General features: G+C 33.3%; 1 protein-coding gene across 1 annotated transcript in view; it reads right to left on the bottom strand.

Annotated features, from left to right (window-relative positions):
* The window catches only part of LRP1B (LDL receptor related protein 1B), a 1,933,392-nt gene that overhangs the window by 81,735 nt on the left and 1,827,472 nt on the right, over window positions 1-24,185 (bottom strand). The window contains exons 80-83 of the mRNA XM_003267617.4: window positions 19,527-19,643; window positions 17,706-17,879; window positions 15,869-15,994; window positions 9,128-9,292 (exon numbers count right to left, since the gene is read on the bottom strand). Coding sequence (XP_003267665.2) covers window positions 9,128-9,292; window positions 15,869-15,994; window positions 17,706-17,879; window positions 19,527-19,643 — 582 coding nt within the window. The remainder of the gene's footprint in view (window positions 1-9,127; window positions 9,293-15,868; window positions 15,995-17,705; window positions 17,880-19,526; window positions 19,644-24,185) is intronic.

Below are 24,185 nucleotides of genomic sequence, written 5' to 3'. Positions count from 1 at the left end.
GCCCACTTGATCATGGTGGATAAACTTTTTGATGTGCTGCTGGATTCGGTTTGCCAGTATTTTATTCAGGATTTTTGCATCGATATTTATCAGGGATATTGGTCTAAAATTCTCTTTTTTTGTTGTGTCTCTGCCCGGCTTTGGTATCGGGATGATGCCGGCCTCATAAAATCAGTTAGGGAGGATTCCCTCGTTTCCTATTGATTGGAATAGTTTCAGAAGGAATGGTACCAGCTCCTCCTTGTACTTCTGGTAGAATTCGGCTGTGAATCCATCTGGTCCTGGACTTTTTTTGGTTGGTGGGCTATTAATTATTGCCTCAATTTCAGAGCCTGTTATTGGTCTATTCAGGGATTCAACTTCTTCCTAGTTTAGTCTTGGGAGGGTGTATGTGTCCAGGAATTTATCCATTTCTTCTAGATTTTCTAGTTTATTTGCATAGAGGTGTTCATAGTATTCTATGATGGTAGTTTGTATTTCTGTGGGATCAGTGGTGATATCCCCTTTATCATTTTTTATTGCATCTATTTGATTCTTCTCTCTCTTTTTCTTTGTTAGTCTTGCTAGCAGTCTATCAATTTTGTTGATCTTTTCAAAAAACCAGCTCCTGGATTCATTGACTTTTTTGAAGGGTTTTTTCTGTCTCTATTTCCTTCAGTTCTGCTCTGATCTTCGTTATTTCTTGCCTTCTGCTAGCTTTTGAGTGTGTTTGCTCTTGCTTCTCTAGTTCTTTTAATTGTGATGTTAGGGTGTCAATTTGAGATCTTTCCTGCTGTCTCTTGTGGGCATTTAGTGCTATAAATTTTCCTCTACACACTGCTTTAAATGCATCACAGGTATTCTGGTATGTTGTGTCTTTGTTCTCATTGGTTTCAAAGAACATCTTCATTTCTGCCTTCATTTTGTTATGTACCCAGTAGTCATTCAGGAGCAATAATAAATATTATTAAGGTCTATATTTTATTTAAACATTGTATTGCTCATAAGAAAAATGGAAATGCCTTGGAATCTCATAGAGTTCTTTAAATTTCACTTGTATGTCCCTTACATAGCAAAATCTGTCTCAGTAAAAATGGCTGAATATAAAATATTTCATCACTAATATTTAAAGGAACAATATCAATTTGGTGCAGTGTTAAATAATTTGGTTTTGGTATTAGGGAGACCTGGGAATAAAGTCACGTTTGATATTTAAATTGTGTAACTTTAGAACACATAGATTTCCTCTCTGCATCACATTCTGTAAACAACAGTAGCAAAACCTATTGTGTACAGGTAAAACACATGGCACAATGACTGCCACCTAGCCAGTCCACAGTAACTGGAAGTTTTACTATTAGTAGTATTGGCATTATTACTACTATTAATATTATATTAATACTATTATTAAACAAATTATCTATGCTTAGGCTATTATTTAAACTTGACTGAGTACATGCCCTTGCTAAGAAGCTTCATATAAAATCCTATTGCTAATTTTTTTCTTGATTTTATACTTTTGAACATAAGATGCCCATAAGTCAATTCATATATATCAGTTGAAATAATATATTTTTAAGTACATAACAATAGAATGTTTTCTATTATATGGATAAATAACTGCATGGATATTGTAAAGATTTATCATTAGTTCCCATTAAAGAAACATTAAATTTATATGATTTGGTTACATTGAACCTCTAGTAAATGGACCTATTTATATGTCACCTTTAGTAATATACTTATAGTCAGCTATTTCTTTGATATGGGCAGATAGTGCTGATTTTCAGTGATAATAAGTAATGTACTAGAGCACTTAATTTGTAATAAGGTTCTCAGATTCTGGTCTTCATACTTAACCACTCTAGATCACATCTGAAAAATGTCACAATGTAAACATCGTAAAGTAATAAAAATTAAGTAACATATCTAAAGACTTTAGCAGAATTCTTATTTATTGAACATTCGCAATATAGCAATTGCTATATTAAAGATAATAATTTCCAAAATAGTACACTTTGCTCAATATAGAAGTTACTACGTATTTGCTAATAATTTTAGAGTAAAATTTGTTGGGACACTTTTTGTCAGGTAATATATCAATCACTATTGACACCCATTTTCTCAAAAGCAATATACTTTCATTTGAATATTGTAGAGGTATATGATGTTGATCTTTTTCAATAACTTGCTGCAATCCTGCTGAGTGTCTGTCTTTAAAAGTTAGACTTGATAAACAGTTATTAAGCTGATTATAAAAACACTATTGATATAATTTAATGAATATTTAATGTCAAAGTATGCAAAAAACTCTCTCTGTTTAATATTGAACAGATATGTTATGATTTGTTTTCCTCTATCTACACAATGCTTGAACAAGTATGGCTGATTGCCACAAAGGAATGCTAGCAAAAGTAATTCCTTCTGAGCTTTCTGTGACATAGTGACCGATTATTATTTCTGTGCAGTAGATACATGCTACTGAGCATTATTAGTCTGCTCTCTTTTTAAGCCAGTTTTTAATTCATACTCATTTTTCTCTGTGAACCACGACACTTACTCCGATTTAGCTTGGTTCTGGTTGAGTCAGTCTGATGCTTTCAAATTTTTGTCTTTGAGTATGATGTTTTATACCTAACTAGTTCTATGTATATACATGATTTTTTTAGTTCAGTTGGTCTGATAAAAACATTGAGTGTAAGGAATAGCAGTATTTAAGTGACACTTGAACTGCAGAGCATACTTATAAATGTTTACATTTAATGCCCTTCTATGAAAATACTATCAAAATATGACATAATACTTAAAACATTTTTACTATTTGGACAGTAGCCACATTCCTGTCCCTTTACATAGCCTAGACATCAAAAACTGAGACAAAGTACCACCGTGTCATCCAGTTAGTTACAGGATTGCAATAGAAAAGCCTATCTCCTGACCTCTTGTCCCCCAGACTACTCTCTTTTGTGAATTTGTCTTGACTTCAGAGTTTGATTCAAGTAATAAAAGTTCTGAATGCTTTTAAAAAAAATGCTAGTCTTTTCAATAAGGAGATTTGACATTCTACTTAATGTAATGTTTTCCTGGATTTAAAGTGAGTGTCCATTTATAAATCTAGCAAGTTAACTGTAGCTGTCGGGTTTTCTTAAGTATAAAAAAGATTACACAGAACTATTCAGCAAAGCCTGACAAAGAAAAAGAAGAATTGTGGGCTTTATCTAGCTCCCTCCCAGGTCCTTCTTAATATATTCTGATATGCTTCAAATTATGGGTCACAATTTATTTATACTTCTAGAAAGTTTATTTTCAGCCAGCATTGCGGAAATAAGATTGAAGCATTTTTGTCTTTTCTGTGAATATAAGTAAGCTAACTTAAGCCTTCTAACATTAGCCCAGAGAGCTGTAAGATTGAATAGTTTAGTATTGCTCTCACCATATGGTCCAAACGAATCACTAACTGTGACTCATGAAGCCAGCGGCAAAATTCGACAGACTCTTACTTTTATTCTCTCACAGGTATCTTATGAAGATTCAAAGGGAGACAATAGTGTCTGGCACTTAGTAAGCAACCAGTAAAAATAATTATCATGATCCTGACAATATTTTAATTTCTAATAATAGTAGTTTCTAATAATAATTATTGTTGCTATTTTAATTTTCAATAATAACAATAATACATGTTAAATGTGAGGTATCTGGAAAATACAAAAGTATAAAGAAGGATCCATTTCTTTATACAGATGTTTTGTGTATACATAATTTGCCTCCTAGGCTCATATTACACAGCAGTTGTATATTCTGTTTTTTTGAATTTAAGTTTTTATCTCCAATTTTGTAATACTACAAATAACACAATCAAATGTTCTCACTTCTAAATTTTGTTCTTTTCTATTACTACATAATCTTTGGGACATATTTCAAAAAGTGTTAATATTTAGTCAAAGGGCATTGACAACTTTTTAAACCCTTGCTGAGTATTTCAAAATTGCTTGCTGCAAAGTTTGCATCAGGAGCATTTTCTTCTGGTAGTGATTTGTACATGCTGGTTTCATCCACGTCTGACTGGGTTCCTCCTCTGCTTTCTGCTCCCCAAACTCCTGCATATATGTATGAGACTTATCTTTTGCCACTTTCTTATTATGCTTTCTGTGTTTTTTTCTACTTGCTTTGTTAGAGTTATAATTTCCTATCTCACATACTTGTTAAATTATATTCTCTATTTTGTGTTTTCAATTTTAACATCATTAATTATTTACCTGAAAATGATCATACTAACACAGTCTACAGATTCAATGCAATTTCTATCAAAATACCAACGTCATTCTTCCCAGAATTAGGAAAAACAATCCTGAAATCATACGGAACCCAAAAAAAAGGCCTGAATAGCCAAAGTAATTATAAGCAAAAAGAAACTGGAGGCATTACATTGCCTGACTTCAAATTATACCACAAGGCTATAGTAACCAAACTAGCATGGTTCTGGTATAAAAATAGATACATGGATCAATGGAACAGAATAGAGAACCCAGGAATAAAGCTACATGCTTATGGCCAACTGATCTTTGACTAAATTAATTAACAGAGATATACAATGTGGAAAGGACACCCTATTCAATAAATGGTCCTGGGGAAATTGGATTGCCACATGCAGAAGAATGAAACTGGAGCCCTAACTCCCACTATATACAAAAACAAACTCAAGATGAATTTAAAATTTAAATGTAAGAACTGAAACTATAAAAAATGCTAGAAGAAAACCTAGGAAAAACTTTCCTGGGCACTGGCCTAGGCAAAACATTTATAACTAAAACTTCAAAAGCAAATGCATCATAAACAAAAGTAGATAAATGGGACTTAATTAGACTAAAACACTTCTGCATAGCAAAATAAATAATTAACAGACTGAACAGACAACCGGAACAATGGGAGAAATTATTTGCAAATTATGCATCTGACAAAGGGCTAATATCCAGAATCTAAAAGGAAATCAAACAATTCAACTATAACAAAAAAAACCCCAAATAACCCTATTAAAATGTGGTTAACGAACATGAACAGACACTTTTCAAAAGGAAACATACAAATGGCCCACAAGTATATAAATAATCACAAGAGAAATATAAATTACAATGAAATACCATCTTACATCAGTTAAAATGGCTACTATTAAAAAGCCAAAAAATAACAAATGACAAAGTTGTACAGACAAGGGAACACTTATACGCTGTTGGTGGGAATGTAAATTAGTACAGCCTCTATGGAAAATAGTATGGAGATTTCTCAGATAGCTAAAAATAAAACTACCATTTGATACAACAGTCTCACTACTGAGTATATTCACCTAATGGGAAAAAATATCATTATATCAAAAAGATACTGCACATGTATGTTTATAACAGCAATATTCACAATAGGAAAAACATGGAATCCACCTACATGTTCAATGAATGACTGGATAAAGAAAATGTGGCATACACACACATACACACACACCATGGGATACTACTTAGGCGTAGAAAAGAATAAAATCATGTTTTTTGTAGTAACATGGATGAAACTGAAGGCCATTATCTTGAGCAAAACATCTCAGAAAGTCTATTACCACCTGTTCTTACTTATAAATAGGAGCTAAATCATGTGTACACATAGACATGCTGTGGAATAATAGACGTTGGAGAAGTGGAAGGGTGGGAGGAGGGTAAAGGATAAGAAATTACTTAATGGGTAAAATGTACACTATTCAGCTAATGGTTACACTAACAGTCCAGACTTCACCACTACACAATATATCCATGTAACAAAACGGCACTTGTATTCCCTAAATTAACACAAATAAAAAAAGCCCAAAAAAGGCAAGTAGAACCAAATATCCAGTTTTCAGCATTCCCAAATATAATTAATACCTATGTTAAGGGAGCTAGGATGCGAAGATTGATTTAAATGTCTTCATTTAAATGAGAAGTGAAAGAAAAGCAAAGATGAGCAGTTTAAATGAATGTTCACTCTTTAAGATATCAGCTAGGTGACTGTGTATTTTATGCCCCACGTACATATGTGACTTGAGATCCTTTACTACGTATGTTTTGTCATTAGTTTCATAATGTTCCAAAGTTATCCAAAAATTCTGGTTTAACTTGACTTTGAGCAATTCTACCATCTGATTTGGGGACAGTTACCATGACAGAAAACCCCTGAATGAATGAGAAGGAATGCTCTTTATTTCCAGGGGGAAAAAAAATCCTTAACTGCCAAAGTCCTCAGATGTGGTGGCAGAGAGAGCTACAATGACAGCTTCTGCCTTCTTGTTGTGGTATTCACTTAAAATATTCAATTCAAATGTGTTGCCCACCATATACCAAATTGCACTTTCACCTCTTAACCTAGCTAGCTGTGCTTTTGCATATTTACAAACTCCCAAAGTAAGATCTGCTTCCCCTCAGCATAACTCCAAACTTTAGGAGTAGAAGAAAGTAATTGGGAATGTTGTCTCAAAAGTACAAACCCTCGAGTTCCATTCCTCTAAATCAACTGGGTAGGAAAGCTTGACTCACTTTGATATAAACATTAAAAGACTAAATAACAGACCTATAGCAGTAAAAAAAATACCAAGCATCACGAATATACTATAGAGAATAAATGCTCATAAAAGTAAAGATTAAATGTAAATATAGCTGTTAACAGCGAAAATGTCTTAATGATATCTATGATGCATAAAAACTTTCAAAAATTTTCTCTATTTTCAATAAGAAATGCTTAATTAATACTATGCTTTACTCTGGTTTCAATTATTTTGTCAAAAGCAAATTTTGTCTTAAATCTATCCTCCTATGAGCAGGTCATAAAAATGAACTACATGGATCCTTATTGATATAATCGATATCAAAATATTTCATTTTTAGTATCTTTATATGAATATAGCTCATATATTTTATTTTTAGTGTTCATTATTACAAACAATAACCTTAAGGAATGAGAAAAACTCATTCCTACATGTAAAATTTTAATTATGCCTCACAGATGTGTACTTTTAATTAACTAGTGACATTTCTTTTGTTCAATTATTATTGTTCTATACAACTGTCATAAACTTATAAATTATAATTAAGCCTGCCCCAAACCCTAGTTCTATAGTGTCCACATAGGAATTTGCCCAAAGGCTTAACTGTAAGTAAACCAACAATGAATAAATCCATGAATTGCTCACTGGGATTTGTTTAACAAATTAACATTTGTGTGGAGATAATGAGGTTCTATAGTCTATAATACCAAACAATGTTTTTATAAAACCACATTTTAAAAGTGAAAAATGCTTTTTAAGTGACTTAATTACATATCATATAATTATTAATTATTAGATGCAATGAAATAAACTACATGTCTGTATCTCATATTGAATCCATGTAAGAACTAATTTATATTATTAATTTAAAAAATATTTTTCCTGAACATATTATGTATGTAAATCAGGATATAATTGTGTGCACAGATAAAATTGAACTACAGATTTTGAGCATGCACTAAAGTTTAGACAAATGATTTCAACAAAACATTAAAAGTTGTGCTGTATCTATATACAACTCAGGGTGCATCAACAAGACAGCAAATTCGATGTTTTGTAGAGATTTATCCCTGCAGATGCATTGCAGGTTCAATAGACAGCAATAGGTTGGAATTTCAAATTGTTTACTTGGCCTAAATATAAATATAGATAAATCATCCAGCTATAACACCATGGTTTTTATTATCTCAATGAGAAAATTAAGTTACCAATTGAATAATAAAATTTCCAAACAATTCATTTTTTATGAGAAAAACTTTTTCCTTAAAGGAGATGTTATGTGTGTTACTAAAATACACACACGTATTCCTTGAACCTGAATTCTTATTTGTATATTCAGTAAAGGAGCCAGTACTACAATTTTTCTTACAGTAACAGAATATACTTTATGAACTAGCCTCCCTTAACAAAATAAAAATATGTGGCAAGACTCCTGGTGCCTTTTATATTTCAATCTAATCAAACTCCTGATTTTAAGTAGTTAGAATAATTTCATTATGAATTAATAAGAAAATATTTATAGACATAAAATTATCAAACTTTTCCTATTAGAATGCATTTCAGAAACAGCTTGATTTTTCTGATCCACACTGAAAATTCTTCATGTAACTCTTTCAGTTAGCACTACATTAAATACTTCAAAATGTAGCATAAACAATAGAAGCAGTGAGAACTCCCAGTAAGATAGAAATTAACCATGTAGGGGAATGTGAAAATAATATAGAATTTTCCATTTGACTAAATTTGCATTTATGGTAGTAAAATTAAATGTTCATAGATTGCACTATAATAGTTGCATAGTAAAATTAAATGTTCATAGATTGCACTATAATAGTTGCATAATATCCCTTGCACTGAATATTGGAATTTGCAAATTAGATTTTTATCATGCATTGGGGTTATTTTTTCCTCATGGAACATATTTTAAATTTAATACAAGTCAATAGAAGAATATGTTTCTATGTTCATTTATGTGCTGTACAGAACACTTTCTGTAAACATGGCTATTGCATAAATTAATAATAATCTCAAATATATCCTGAGATGTAGAAGCCTTGTATTTCCAAAGCATGTTATATGATACAGTGTGACGCCAAAAGAGTAGTTACAATTTTAGATGAGAATCAGGATGCTATCAGATTCTCTGTTACAGTTTATTTACATTTAAAATAATCCTAATTTTCAATAACAATTGATTTTTAGCATTAGGAAAACTATTTGTGCAACAACAACAACAAAAAACCATAAACTTTGGGGTCAAATAAACTTTGGGGTCAAACATAGTAAGCTTGGAAAATTGGCTCTACCAACCATTCTGAGCCAGGGGCAAATTATGTATAAACACTGAGCCTGTCACATGGCACATGCTCAACCCAGAGTAATGACCATTAGTATTGTTAAATTTTTGGCTTGAACTTTTATATACTGAATTTAGAACAAATGCCATTGATTTAATTTTGTGTTAGCATATTGTGTTAGTCTATTGTTTATTAAGATATTAGGAAGTATATTTGTAACATTAAACATTTTTGATTCATAGATAAGGAAAACTGCAAAAGATTTGACATACAATGACACTGAAATATTTACCTAGAACTGATGGTATGCAAGTTCCTCCATTCTGGCAGTAGTTGCTACAGTGGTTGACTTCACATCTTTCTCCTGAATAACTAGGCCAACAGTGACACCTCAAATCACCTTTCTCATTTAAAATGCATCTTCCTCCATTTTCACAAGTTAACTTGCATGAATCATCTGTTTATGAGAAGAAATGTACAAATGAGCATGTTTTCAGGGAGTAATTTAATAACATAATTCAAATAGATACAATATTTAAATACTAGGATCTTTTGTTTCCATAAAATAATTACCCCAAGTACAAAAGAAGAAAAAATTAAATACTATCTGAAAACAAACAGATTCTAGTTGTTGAATGGTAAATATACATATTAAATTAATATGTATTCTTCTTTAAATTTAAAGCATTATTAACCTTTTCTTGTATTTGTAAAATATTGAATAGTAAAACTAACTGAAACTTTCTAAAAGTAATATATTTTCATCTTCTTTCTTTCTTTTATTTTTACTGAGACAGGGTCTTGCTCTGTCACCCAGACTGGTGGGCAGTGGCATGATCACAGCTCACTGCAGCCTCAACTTCCTGGGCTCCAGTGATCCTCCCACCTCCACTTTCCAAGTAGCTGGGACTATACTGTGCACCCCCACACGTGGCCAGTTTTAAAATTTTTTGTAGAGACAGGTTCTCACTGTGTTGCCTAGGCTTCTAAAAGTATTATATTTTCCAACCAAGAAATCTTCCTGATAATATGGACAAACATAGCTTATTTTTAGGAGTAGTTGCTATTAAAAAAGAAAACTTTAAATTTGTAAGATACATTTATAGCATATGCACACACATACACACTATTTGTTCTATAGTGTATGCATGTGTGAATATACATACTGAGAAATGTTTACATGAAGAGAGAGTCTTTGGTGTTGGTCCTTATTAACCATATGTAAATGTCCCAAACTAAAAGTCATTGAGATTTGGTACAAGTTGGTGATAGAACAGTGTCAGAAACATTTCTGTGTGTAACATTTATCCTAAATGATTCTGTAGAGTCTACCTACTTAAGAACATTTTGACTCAGAATAAAAAAGGTTGGACATTCCTTGGGGTAGCAAAATTATTTTTAACAATATGACAAGTATAATTTATGATAAAGATAGGTTTGGAATCATTTTCTAGGTTATTTTTCTGTGCATATTGACATGGCCTTCTCCATTAGAAATGCTGCTTTGCTTTGAGCAATGTACAGTGGTCAATGGAACAAAACTGAGAAAGTTGGAATAAGCATTCTATTCTAGAATATGCCCTTTACTATAGTAATGCCCGTTTTACAGTTAAAGTAGGTAAAATCAAAACAATTTATGATCCTTATTCAAGATACACTGGCATATACATGACAGAAGCTTGAATATATCACTGCAATGATTTCAAGAGCATCTTTAAGCACCTCAGTGGCTTCAAATGACACAATGATTCAAGTATCATGTCCACTGTCATAAATAGAAACTGTCAGCAGTGCCATACAATTCTGAGACTTGCCTCACTGAAAAGTTTCTAGTATATCGTCACGTAGGCAGGATTCAGATTGGCATTACTGAAGTTTGTATTTGTAATATGAATAACTCTCATGACGTAATAGAAATATATTATAAAAAATTACAGTGGTATAATGAGACCCGTGTAGGTCCTCGTTCTGTCGCTTACTAGGCATACAAGTTACCTGATTTGAACCTCAGTTACTTCACTTTAAAATGTCCTTAATGACAAATATACAAGTTAACTCAGGTTTGTATGAATAGTAAATAAGAAATGCGAAAAAATATATAAAATTGTAACACTTTGTAAATATTAAGTATGTAAGTGTTAAGTATGTACCATACACTCATATACACAAACGAAAATTTGACTTCCAGCCCTTATTGACTGTATCTAGACTAGGAGAAAGATGAAGCGCCGACAGTTGGGTCTCCAAAGTGTGCTGTGAAATTTCAACAGGCAACTGATATGCTCATTTGTAAAAGTAAGCAAGTAGCAGTCTTATTCAGCATTATTGACCGAGTGCCCACAAGGTTTACAGAGGATGGAGCGCCAGTGGAATACCATCTAGGCAGACCTATGGGTGAGCACTGGAGGAAATGAATGAAAGTTACTGTGAGTGGACCTGGATTGGAGAGGGTAAAGAAAAGAATTACAATAGGTAAGTGGTTTTGAAGAAATAAGCAGTAAGAGAAGATCCGTGGATTTTAGACTCCACCCCAAAAGTAATGTGGTGTCTTGGAAGGGTAATGTACTGGCAGGGGTTAAAATGGCAGCTTAAAAAAAAAAGATTTAAAAGTATACAAAATCTCAGAACTTTGTTTACATTATCCAGGACAGGTAAGATGATGACCCAAAATAGAATAATGTGGGATGAATAAATGTGGATGTATTCTAAAGGTCATTCAGAGGTACAAATCACAGCAGTGTTATGTAAAGAAAAATGAGGAAAAATTAAGGATGATTCTTCAGTTTCTGACAAGGACAATTAGGTGGGAACACAAGGATGATAGGAAATGGAGGGGTAGTTTTGAGGTGGCATACTAAACTGAAGATGCCCCTGCAAATATAAGTGGGAATCTCCAGCAAATAAATGAATACAGAGATCAGACTCTCAAGAAATATGCAGAGTGGAAATATGCTTGTTTAATTTAAAATTTACCAAAGCATTTCTAACTCAGTCAACATTTGTCCTAATAAAGGTTGTGGATGTGGACAGTGAAGATAAACACTTAAGGCATTATGATCATAGGTAGGATTATTATGGGGTACTCATTTTTACCTGTCAGTTCTATGAAAACCACAAGGATTTTCAAAATCCCTACATGTTAGGGCATGCGCATTACTATAACGTGCCTCATTAGGTACCAGAAATTTTAAAGTACAACACTGCCTGATGAAATGGAAGTGGAGTTACATTCTTGCAAAACTCATAATAATGGTTCTATAATGAAAAAGAAAGCTGCTTTTGTCAATAACTAAATCAGCCCCAGAAGCCAACCTCCAGCAATTATAATCAACTATAGGAAAAAGCAGGTGAACACTTCCCCAAGAATGAGTAATATTTGAATTTCAAATTTCTTACACAAAGATTAAAAATGTTCAGGGTGCTCATCAGTTAACAATAGCAGCCAGAGGTAGGCAAATAATTATAAGGAAATGAAAAGCTTGGCTATAGCAAATGTTAATGTCAGAAAAAAAAAACTAGCATTTATCTTCAGCAATCAATATTATGTTCCAACTAAAATGGTCCAAACTGTTTATTTTTCAAGACCTATATGTGTAAAGGCTAATTTGAGTGTTGTTATCACTTTGATTAAATGTAAGATTTTCTCTTAAATTACAAGAATGGGCTTTGAGGTTTCTGAAATCATGCCTTTTAAGCAGGGTTGAAAGAGCAAAACACATCTCCAAAAAAAAGTTTTAGATCGTGGATAAGTGTGTATGTAGATAAGCAAGATTCCTTCTTTCAAGCATAAAATGATACAATTTGGTGACTCAATGCGGCAAAAAACTTGTTTCGTTTTCTTACCTACTTCGAAGTGACACATTGATTTTAAAGGGCTATGCGTCTACTTTTTGCAAGGTATTGTGCTAGCCATTCTATGCACGTTATTGCTAGAATTTCCAATAACTCTGGAAATGGGTACTCTGGGTGACACAGAGATACTGGGATGCATTGTGTGACAATTAACAGAGTGGACCACCTACATTCACCCTGGGGTGCCATCATTTACTAAGTAATGTTAGACAATCAAATGAGCTTCTAATGCTTCCATTTTATCTGTAAAATAGAAATTACTAGATAATAAAATCTGAAGATTAAATTCATATATGTCTACAAACATACATAGAATTATGCTTTCCTCCTAGGTTTTCAAAATATTTACTATTATTACTACTGTCAGTGATAGTAATATTAGTAGTATTTATTGCTACTTCAATGTTATAAAGAATAAACTGAGAACAAGGGAGGCAGGTACAGAGTCCAAGTACAACAAAGTTATTTAAGTGGTAGACTTTGGCCTAATATAAAGCTTCATCTCAGCCCTGCACTAGGTCATGTCCTTGCAGGGTATTCATAGAGTTTAGATTTCTGGATACATAATTTGGACCAAACAAAGAGGAAAAGAGGTTGTGGAAACATGGGATTACACAGAAGAGGATTACATAAAAGAGGAAGGGAAAACCAACAAACACTGTCTGAAACTTGACTCTAAACAATACTTGTAACATCAGAGCCAATGTAAAAGTCCCTTGGTAGCATTATTAGTTTATTTCTGTGCATTATCCTAATCTCTCTACTAAATGCCTCTCTCACCCAAATATTCTAAGTAGATAGAGTACAGAGGAGGCACCTGTGAGGGCAATGGGTAAGGGATTAGGCGGAACTGCTGAAGGTATGACATTTCTACAGAAAAGTTGTTCACAGTTAAAGGATCTGTTTCCGAGAGGTTAAGTGGAATAGATACCTTTGCAGAGTTTACCTCTATGATGCAGTCTAACAATATTTGGAAATGTTCACTTGATTCTCTTATTCCCCCATCGCAGTTGAGATAACAGCTACTCTGATTGGGAGAATGGATAAAGGGGAAGAGAGCATCCCAGGGCCGTGACGGCATCCCTTTTCAATAATTGGCACCAAAATGCCCATCCAAAATACCAATCATGATTCACACTTAGCTCTCTGTTACGAATTTTCCAACCTTATTACCCAAAACAGGGCTTCACACTTCTACATACTAACTAAAATGAATGACTTATTATTTTCTTTACCCACTATGTTTCCATACTTCTCAGACAGCTTTTCTGTCTCAGTGTCCTCCTCCCTCCTTCCATTTAATCTAAATCCAATCTGCCTTTGCAGACCATGTTTAAATGTCATATCCTATAGGAAATTCTGACTGATCCTCTATTTGAATAATAATCTGAATTCTCCTAATAGTTTTAACTCTGTCTCTTCTGTGGCTTGTGTCATTGTCCACATAAATATCTATTTATTGGTGCTTATCTTATTCTTCAATTCATCTTTTCAAACCCTTCGGCTCTGTATATCAAATGCTTAAAGAATACATATTAAATGAAAGTACTACAATAGTTTTAGACACTGAGTGCCTTATAAAGAGCAGAAGTCTTCAAATTGGATGTAACCTTCAGTAGAGAACAAAGAGAAAAATCATGCAGAGGTGTGGAGACGCTGACTGAGGGTAAGGACCCAGAGTCCATGTGAGGAGTGCATTCTAGCGGAGGGAAATACAACAGGTAACAAACCCTGCCGTGAATAATGTCTGTACCTCATTGGAAAATGTTTGCTGTGATCCTCCAGTGATTTTGGAGCACTACATTTTTTTTTTTTCCTTTTTGTGGAGAATGGGTACTTGCTATGTTGCCCAGGCAGGTCTCGAACCCCTGGGCTCAAGCTGTCCTCTGCTCTCTGCCTCCTTAAGTGCTGTGATTACATGTGTGAGCCACCGTGCCTGGAAAGAGCACTGCCTTTGTGTCTGTGACATAAAATTTAGTATGTGTGGCCGGGTGTTGTGGTTCCTGCCTGTAATCCCAGCCTTCTGGGAGGCTTAGGCAAGCGGATCACCTGAGGTCAGGAGTTCGAGATCAGGCTGGCCAACATGGCAAAACCCCATCTCTACTAAAAATACACACACACACACAAAATTATGCAGGCATAGTGACACATACCTGTAGTCCCAGCTACTTGGGAGGCTGAGGCAGGAGAATTGCTTGAACCCAGGAGGTAGAGGTTGCAGTGAGCCGAGATCATGCCACTGCACTCCAGCCTGGGTGACAGCAAGACTCTGTCTCAGTAAGAATGAATGAATAAAATTAAAATAATTTTTAAAAGTATTACGTGTGGATTTTCTTTTAGTAACAATATTTTCCCCATTATACCTAATGTCTTGAATATGAGGTAACTTATTTACTGTCAGTCTAGCTGGCTATTCAAGGGACATGTTTTCTTTCCTTGTGCTATCATACTGTTTGTTTTGTGTTTTATTTATTTTTTGTTATTTAATATTTAGCATCTGAAGTAATGTTTCAATTTTTATTGATTATTCCAGCTTCTAGCTTCTGAAATACAAACTGCATGAATGAAAAAATCTTACCCATTTTGTTTCTAAGTTAGTTTTTAGTTTTTACATTAGTGTTATGCCTTCTTCATCAGCCCTCAATATTATTATTATTTGTGGTAATAGCAGAAGCAGTAGTAATAGTAGTAGTAGTATTGTAAGTCCCATTTTACAGAGAAGAAGCTAAAATTTGGTTTCTAAATTAATTCTCAATTTCTAAGTTAGTGTTTGGCACACAAGATCTAAGTTAGTGTTTGGCACACAAGAGGTAATCAATAGAAGTGTATTGAATAAATAAATGGATTTTTGGGCTGAGTTGAAACCCATAGCAGAAAATATTGTCTTATCTAATAGAAGAGTTATAAAAAAAATCTCTTTTGGGTCTGTCAGTGACTTCAAAGTTCTCTATCTGTTGTTAAGTGCCTGTAAATGTTCAATGCTGCTTTGTGAATAAATGCAGAATGAATTGTTTGAAAGTCTTCTTCAGAGAAAAGTACAGTTTACACAGGCATTCAAGAACCACTGCTATCAAGGTAGCTAAATTGATGATGGAACAGATAATTTCACTCCATTTCACTAGGTGTGAAATTTTATGATAAGGATTAATTCATTATTTACAGAATAATAAACTATACCTACCTAACAGGCTGTCATCATTGCAGGTGCCATTAATCAAATATTTTCCTTCTGGACACACACAAGTGGCCCCAGAAGGATTTAGCAAGCAAAGAAATTCACATGCTAAATCCAAGCATGGATTGGGTACTGGTTAAACAAAAGAAAACAAAGAAATGTGTAAATATAGATACAGTAGGCTTCAAAAGCATAAAATTAAATAAGGGGAAATGATTAATTAGCAATGTTGAAAAGTAATCACATCAAATTTCCATTGGTAGTATCTTACTCAATATCATCATTTTCCTTTATAGGTGAAGAAAAATTACCCAATGCTGATCATAATAGTAAGTTTGCCTTATTTATATTTTCCAAAAGAGAGAAGAAATTATTCAAATCTATACTTTGTTACTTTTGCTTCTGACTAACTGCTTTTGGCATAAGAGTTGGTCTTAGAACCTGAAGTACCATTGGGACTGTGTTGGAAAGTAAAGCCAATGGAAGTTTTGGGGGGATCTAACCTTCATTTCAACAGCTTATTTCACAGAGCTGTTCTAACAGACAAAAACAATGCCCCCCCCTTGTATTTATTAATACAAAGGATGAAAATACATATGTAGCTTGTCAGTTCAAGGTACAGATGAACAATACGACTTTTTTTTTGAAAAAGCATGTCTAAAATGGCTTCCTTTCCATCAAGTAGGAGTTTGTGTGCATGTTTTTTGTTTAAATTTTTATCCAATCAGCATCCTTTGCAGTCATAGCTGATTTTTGACCTTTCCTAGAGATTATTTCATCAGAATTAAACAGAAAGGGCACCCAGGTAGCTGAGCTGGTGACTATGAGAGTGGCTTTTTTTCTGGAAGAACCACTACTCAAGAGGGTTTCGTTTACTTTTTATGAATGTGGCAATATTCAACTATGAATATAAATTAAACAGAACTGGAGGATGAGAGAAACTGTCCTCATATTAACCTTGGAACCTTATATGCCAAATTATTGGTAAAGAGCAGCAAGACTTTGGATAAAATTTCAGGACATTTTAGGAAACTATATTTTGTTCTGTGTTGTGAGAACTGGTTTGAATAAACACCAATTATTATCTTTCCAGATAAATGCACCAAACAAGATAAAATCCATTTCATTTGTCATAAATAGTAATTACAAATAACCCTTGAACAGCATCTTGAAGAGTGAACTGATACATAAAGACAGATCATTAGAATTTCAGCCATATTATTATTTTTCACTTTGTTCTTCAATGTTTTTGATAGCTGTGTTAGAAACATATTTACCTTAATTACCTCAATGACTTACCCACTCCTTTCTAGGAGGGAGAGTAACAATAATAAGTCATATACAATAAATCAGAGAAAAGATACAACTCTTGGGAAGAGTTCTTTTTGTATATATTTAAGAATGGAAGGTTAATACTATAATAGTTACTTGTTGATTGGTAATAAGAGTCAAAATGGCTAACAATAAATTTCCTTACTTGTATAGTTCGTCTATACACTCACAAGGTTCTATTAAGAATTTTAGAAACAGAATAACAGATTATTGTAAATTTTAATTTCAAGAAAACATGGCCAAATGCTGAACATTTTCCCGATTACAGCAGAAATAGAATTATCTATATTTTGACTTTGGTAATTGAAAAAGTCTAGTGACATGAAAATAATAGAATTATCTATATTTTGACCTTGGTAATTGAAAAAGTCTAGTGCCATCAAAATTAATGTTACTTAATTTACTAAGGTTAAGACATTTACATAGTTAAGATATTTAAAAATATATTCTTTTGAGAGAGGTAAGAAAAAAATTTACCAATATAGACAACTTCATAATATATTATACTTACAGTCTAGTTGTTTATAATGATGAGATATCAAAACACCTTTTGTTTTATCAATATTTAAAGCTAAGTACTCTACTGAACCATGGCCAAATTTTTGTACTCGAAATACACCATTTTTAGGTCCTGCTCCATATATATAATCTTCAAAGATATCGATCCTATGTGGATGTAATAAACCTGGAATTTTAAAAAGGCAGTTATGAAAGTTTTAATATATATGTTTATCCAAGATGATATTGAAAATCTTATTACTGTTTAAAAATAAACTTTCAGAACTGGAATATTTACAATATTAGCTATGAAGTTCTTAGAATTAATATATCTGAAGTAAGGATATGCAATATCGTAAACATGTTACTTAAAACATAAAAATACACTTCCATCATCATTTAATCATCTTTACCATCACAAAGCATTTTCTGGGGGTTATTATCTGCAGACTAATCTTCTCTGCTATGCAGTTGACAAAAGAAAAGCCAATGTTATCTGTAGTATAAAAACAGGCAATTTACACAACTCAGTTTGTGTTCTGGATCAAATAAATGATCAAATTACATGCCCAAATGACTGATTAGTTGATTTTTAAAGAGTAAATCCAAAAATAATATTTGACATTACTATTGTTCATTTCAGAAATAGAATAAAGAAAACAAACAGGTAAATGAAAATCATTCATCTGATCAGTTTGTCTAAAAAGAATAGTAACCATTATTTTCACATCTTGTGACTTATTTTCAGAGATTTTATCGAAAGAATAATTATTCTAACTTTTGAAACTGAAATTTATAACAAATAAAATGACATTTATATTTTACTAATTATCTAGAGGTTGTAAAGTATAAAGTGTCTTTATATTCATATATTTTTCTTCACTATTTCATGAAATAGTAAAATGTGTACCAAAGCCAGAACAAGTTAACGTCATTGTAATTAATTATTTGTAATTAATTATAGGGATGTGAACTTTTTTTTTTTCATCTGAGGCCATTGATTAAAAAACAAAACAAAACACACACTTCAGGCAAAGGCACAATAAAAATTTGATTTAGTTGTTTAACTTCCCTGTCTGTGTTATTTAAAAAGGAAGCAAAGCTATACTCAGTAAATATATAACATGCAAATATAAAAATTTAAAGTGGATATGATAATTTGCGGTTACAAAAAATTGTGGGAAGGGGTTGAAGTAGGGGAAAGAAAGTGAAACCGAAAGGGAAGAAATTAAATTCAGCAGAAAGAACTGAGACAGCCAGGCAGAGAAAAAGTATGAGGAACAGAAGGGAGCTGGAAAAATGAGACAGTAAAAAATAGGAGCCAGGCAGACAGGTGGGCATAAAAACGGTATAGCAACAGACGAGCACAAGTAGATTAAGCAGTCACTGGTGGTAGAGTTAAATGGTCATTTTTGACGCATCGCTGTTTATGTGGATGGTTAACAATCATTACTGTGATATTTTGCTACATACAGTAACTCACTGTTTGCTTGTTATTGCAATTGAAATAAAAGTTAGTGTTCACAGGTGCTGATCTTGACTACTAAAAGTGTTCTGCTCAGAATGGAATAGCCACGGAAGCCACAGAATGAAATTATTTTCTGAATCTGGGCAGCAATGGCCATGTTTGTTCAAGTCAAGATGGACAAACTTCTGCCCTGGCCTCTGTTTTTCCAGTAGGAACGAAAATTTTAATTACTAGGAAGCCTTATAAGTTGAAAGGAGAAAGAATTTAAGAAAATCCTGAATGCAAAGTATCCACACTTACATTTTTGTATTAGTATTTAACACTCTCAATTACAATTAAAAATGAAGACAAAAGCACTTCACAAACCTTGTTTGCTGCTGACAGAGACTACTGAATTAGAGCCATCATACAGAACACTGCCAATGATGGAGAGCTCAAAGTCAGCCCAATATATGCGTTCACTAAAATAATCCACAGCCAAACCTGCAAAATCAACACACACAAGACAAATAGTGCAAATAAACTTGAAACATTCAAAATCATACTTTTGCTTATTGTATAATTACAGTTGACATTTGTCTTCAAGCATCAAAGAAATTACCCGGTGCCCTTCATGATACTGTAGAAATTAGAAAAATTAAAGTAACTCAATCTTTATCTCAAATACATGAGTTTAGATTACATGGCATTTACTTAACAAACTCTAGCAAAAGTCTTATTTCACATAGGCAAGTCTGCCCTACACATCCCTTCCAGCTATATTTATGGTTTCTTAATTTTAGCTGTTCTCTAATAGACTTTTCTTTAATATTTCCATTTTCATCTTTATATTATATGGAGAATGAATTCATTATTTAAGTCATTTACTGGACCATTATTTAAAATGAGTTAGTGTAATTATTTGTATTTTTAATCCCTTCAAGAAGGTATAGTTCTCAGAAGATACAAGGTTCATGTATTTAATTAAAATATATTTTCACCCATTCAGAGTTGGCCAACAGTGTTATCGGACATCTGTGTGCGTGCTGAAGTTAATGTGACTAAAGATTGATATTAGCCAGGTGTGGTGGCTCATGCCTGTAATCCCACCACTTTGGGAGGCTGAAGCGGGAGGATCACAAGGTCAGGAGATTGAGGCCAGCTGGCCAACATGGTGAAACCCCGTCTCATACAAAAATTAGCTGGGAGTGGTGGCTGGCACCTACAATCCCAGCTACTCTGATGTGATTGGAATCCATCCAGTATCTATCATCAACACATAGAGTATCTAAGAAAGTAAACTTCCTTCAATATGGAAGAGTAATATATCTGACTCATGAATTCTATAATAAATACTCACTGCTGTAGATTAATTTTTGTGACATAGCTACTGTCTAAATATGACATATTGCATACTTTGGAAGTACAATGCAGTTAAATACCTTAGGCAATGAAGAGTGTTCCCAATGAAAACATTCAATAAGCAACTGAAGTACATTTTAATGGCAACGCAACTAAGTGAAAGGTACTTTTGAGTCTGTGCTAGACTTTTATTCCCATGTAACTGGACCAAGACTTAGTAAGAATGGAAATAATCCATGTTGGAAATCATTAATGAATAATTTTTCAGTTAAATACAAATAAATATTTAGCTCACATGTAATCAAACTAAATATTTTGTTCCTTGAGTAATGTATAGAGATGTACCATGCCTGACCAGATCCTGAAAAATAATAATTAAGCAAGTGGTCATTGTTTTACTGGTTTCTGCTCAATTATTAATTTGCTATTTGAAGTCATGTTAGAAGATACATTTTTGCATTTTCATGTAGAGTTATGAGTAATATGAACCACAAATTACCCAGTTTTTTGCTGCTGCTCCTATAGTTCAAAACAGTTGACTGAGAAGAGTTAAAAACATGATTCTCTCTCCTCTACCAATGTGCTGTGCTACAATAAAGAAGTAGCTAAAACAAAAACCTGTTCCTGATAACATTAGTTTTAGACTTAAAAACATTAATATTGATAATCACAGAAAAGAAGAAAACAATGAGTATGTAATCCAATTTAATCAACAATATTGTTTTTCAGATTCAGAAGCAGTAAAAAGTTCTCAGAAGTGTCATATACTGCATTATTGGTCTAGGTTTGTCTAAGACATACCCACTTTTATCAGCTCTGGCCATATTTTGTACTATTGGATGGAATTACATCTTGATAAAAATTATATAACAAAGTTTATAGATGAGTGGAATTATCCACAAATCAATAATTTTGATTTTTTATTAAGCCCTTTAATAAAAGAGATAGTCTTCTAAATTAAAAAGTTAATAAAGGAATCACCTAACTTTTCCTGTTATAGAGATGAGAATCAAGTTTATATGAAAAAAGTTCATGTCTATCTTTAAAATATCATATCTTCTTTTGCTCTGTAATAAAGAACCAATAATAAAATGGAAAAAATCAATTCTCAAGAAACTCATTTTTATCTGAACAGGGGAAGATGAATATTTGGAACCAAGTCACTAGGAGCACAGAAAATTTGAAATAAAATGCCATACTTGTTTTAATTAAGTATAATAGAATCACAATTTGAACGGTTTATAAAAGATACAGACATAGGCTCACTAAGTTTTAGTGACACAGGATAATGCAGCTAATTATGTAGTCATTTTCTGTATATCTCCCTTGATACCAAGACTACTTTGTATTTTAGGGATTTTAAAATTTCACTCTTGTCAAACTCTAAAATTTTCTAAGATCTACTAGTTCCCCTATTTCCATTGTAGGCTGGAAGAAAATGAAGAAAAAAAAATATTATATGAAATGACCATAGTATTAAGAGGCAGGACTTGGAGAGAACAATATTTTTCAGAAATAGAGAAAAAGATTATATACATTCTGTTTTAATGGAAAGCCAAAATTTGTAAGATAGTAATAACCAGATAGTAATAACCATCAAGTGTGATTTACCATATTCTTGATTTAAGAGGTGATAAAGGAGCCAAAAAAACTGGATACATACCATTATGTCAAATTAATTTTAAAAAATTTTTAGAAGTATTTTTTGAGTTAGATTCCCTAGAGTTTTAGACTAGAAACTACATTAAAGTCATGTTTTCATACACACACACATCTATTTATGACAGTGTTGGTAAACTAAATTCAAATAACAGCAAAATAATCCTAACATTCATATCCACTTTATTTAACTAGAGACATTATGTTGGCCAACAAATTTGCTTAATGGATCAAACAATTATGAGTGGTCCAGGACCAGTATGTAGTTATTTATTTTCTTAGAAATTGCTGCAATTTGGGGGAGATGGGAAGCAATGTAAATAAGCTTTTAAATATCGAAGAATGTAGTCTGAAATCAAACTCATGTAATACTACATACCCTCCTTACTGGATGCCAAGCTGGAACGTATCCTTATCTGACACAGCATCCATTAACCCTACATACTCAAGGGTACCTCCCCGGTACCACACACTGCCAGGTACTATGCACAGAGCAAACAACAAAAGAGTTCATGTTCCTCATACCTCAAAATAATAACCATTTATGACAAATCCATAGCCAATATCACACTGAATAGGCAAATGCTGGAAGCATTTCCCTTGAAAACTGGCACAGACAAAGATGCCTTCTCTCACCACTCCTATTCCACACAGAATTGGAATTTCTTGCCAGGGCAATCAGGCAAGAGAAAGAAAGAAAGCATATTCAAATAGGAGGAGAGAAATTCATAATGTCTTTGTTTGCAGATGACATGATCCTATATCTAGAAAACCCAGTCTTCTCAGCTCAAAAGCTTAAGCTGATAAGCAATTTCAGGAAAGTCTTAGGATACCAAATCAATATGCAAAAATCACAAGCATTCCTATACACCAACAACAGACAAGCAGAGAGCCAAATCATAAATGAACTCCCATTCACAGTTGCTACAAAGACAATAAAATACTTAGAAATACAGCTAACAAGGGAAGTGAAGGACCTGTTCAAGGAGAACTACAAACCACTGCTCAAGGGAATCAGAGAAAACACAAGATGAAAAAAACCTACTATGCTCATGGAAAGAAAGAATCAATATTGTGAAAATGGCCATACTGCCCAAAGTAATTTATAAATTCAATGCTATTCCCATTAAACTACCATTGACATCCTTCACCAAATTAGAAAAAAAAAACTACTTTAAAATTCATACGGGCTGGGCTCCCACCTATAATCCCAGAAGTTTGAGAGGATGAGGCGGGTTGATCACTTGAGATCTGGAGTTCAAGACCAGCCTGGCCAACATGGTGAAACCCTGTCTCTACTAAAAATACAAAAATTAGCTGGGCATGGTGGCGGGTGCCTGTAATCCCAGCTTCTTGGGAGGCTGAGGCAGAAGCATTGCCTGAACCCAGAAGGCAGAGGCTGCAGTGAACCAGGATAGCATCACTGAACTCCAGCCTGGGTGACAGAGCAAGACTCTGTCTCAAAAATAATAATAATATGGAGCCAAAAAAGAGCCCGTATAGCTAAGATAATCCTAAGCAGAAAGAACACAGCTGGAGGCATCACATTACCTGACTTCAAACTATATTACAAGGCTACAGTAACCAAAAGCTATGGTACTGGTACAGACGCATAGACCAATGGAAAAGAACAGAGAGCTCAGAAATAAGACTGCACATTTACAACCATCTGATTTTCAGCAAACCTGACAAAAACAAGCAATGGGGAAAGGAGTTTGTATTTAATAAATGGTGCTAGGAGAACTGGCTAGCCATATGCAGAAAATTGAAACTGGACCCCTTCCTTACACCTTATACAAAAAATTAACTCAATATAGATTTAAGATTTAAATGTAAAACCCAAATCTATAAAATTCCTGGAAGAAAATCTCGGAAATACCATTCAGGACATAGGCAAAGGCAAAGATTTCATGTTGAAGATGCTAAAAGCAATTGTAACAAGAAAAAATTGACAAATAGGATCTAGTTTAACCAAAGTGCTTCTGCACGGCAAAATAAACTATCAGAGTGAACAGACCACCTACA

Source organism: Nomascus leucogenys, chromosome 20 (assembly GCF_006542625.1).
Source record: "Nomascus leucogenys isolate Asia chromosome 20, Asia_NLE_v1, whole genome shotgun sequence".
In the NCBI taxonomy this organism is placed as follows: Eukaryota; Metazoa; Chordata; class Mammalia; order Primates; family Hylobatidae; genus Nomascus; species Nomascus leucogenys.
Note: the sequence above shows the minus strand (reverse complement) of the source record. Positions and strands in the feature narration are given on the sequence as shown.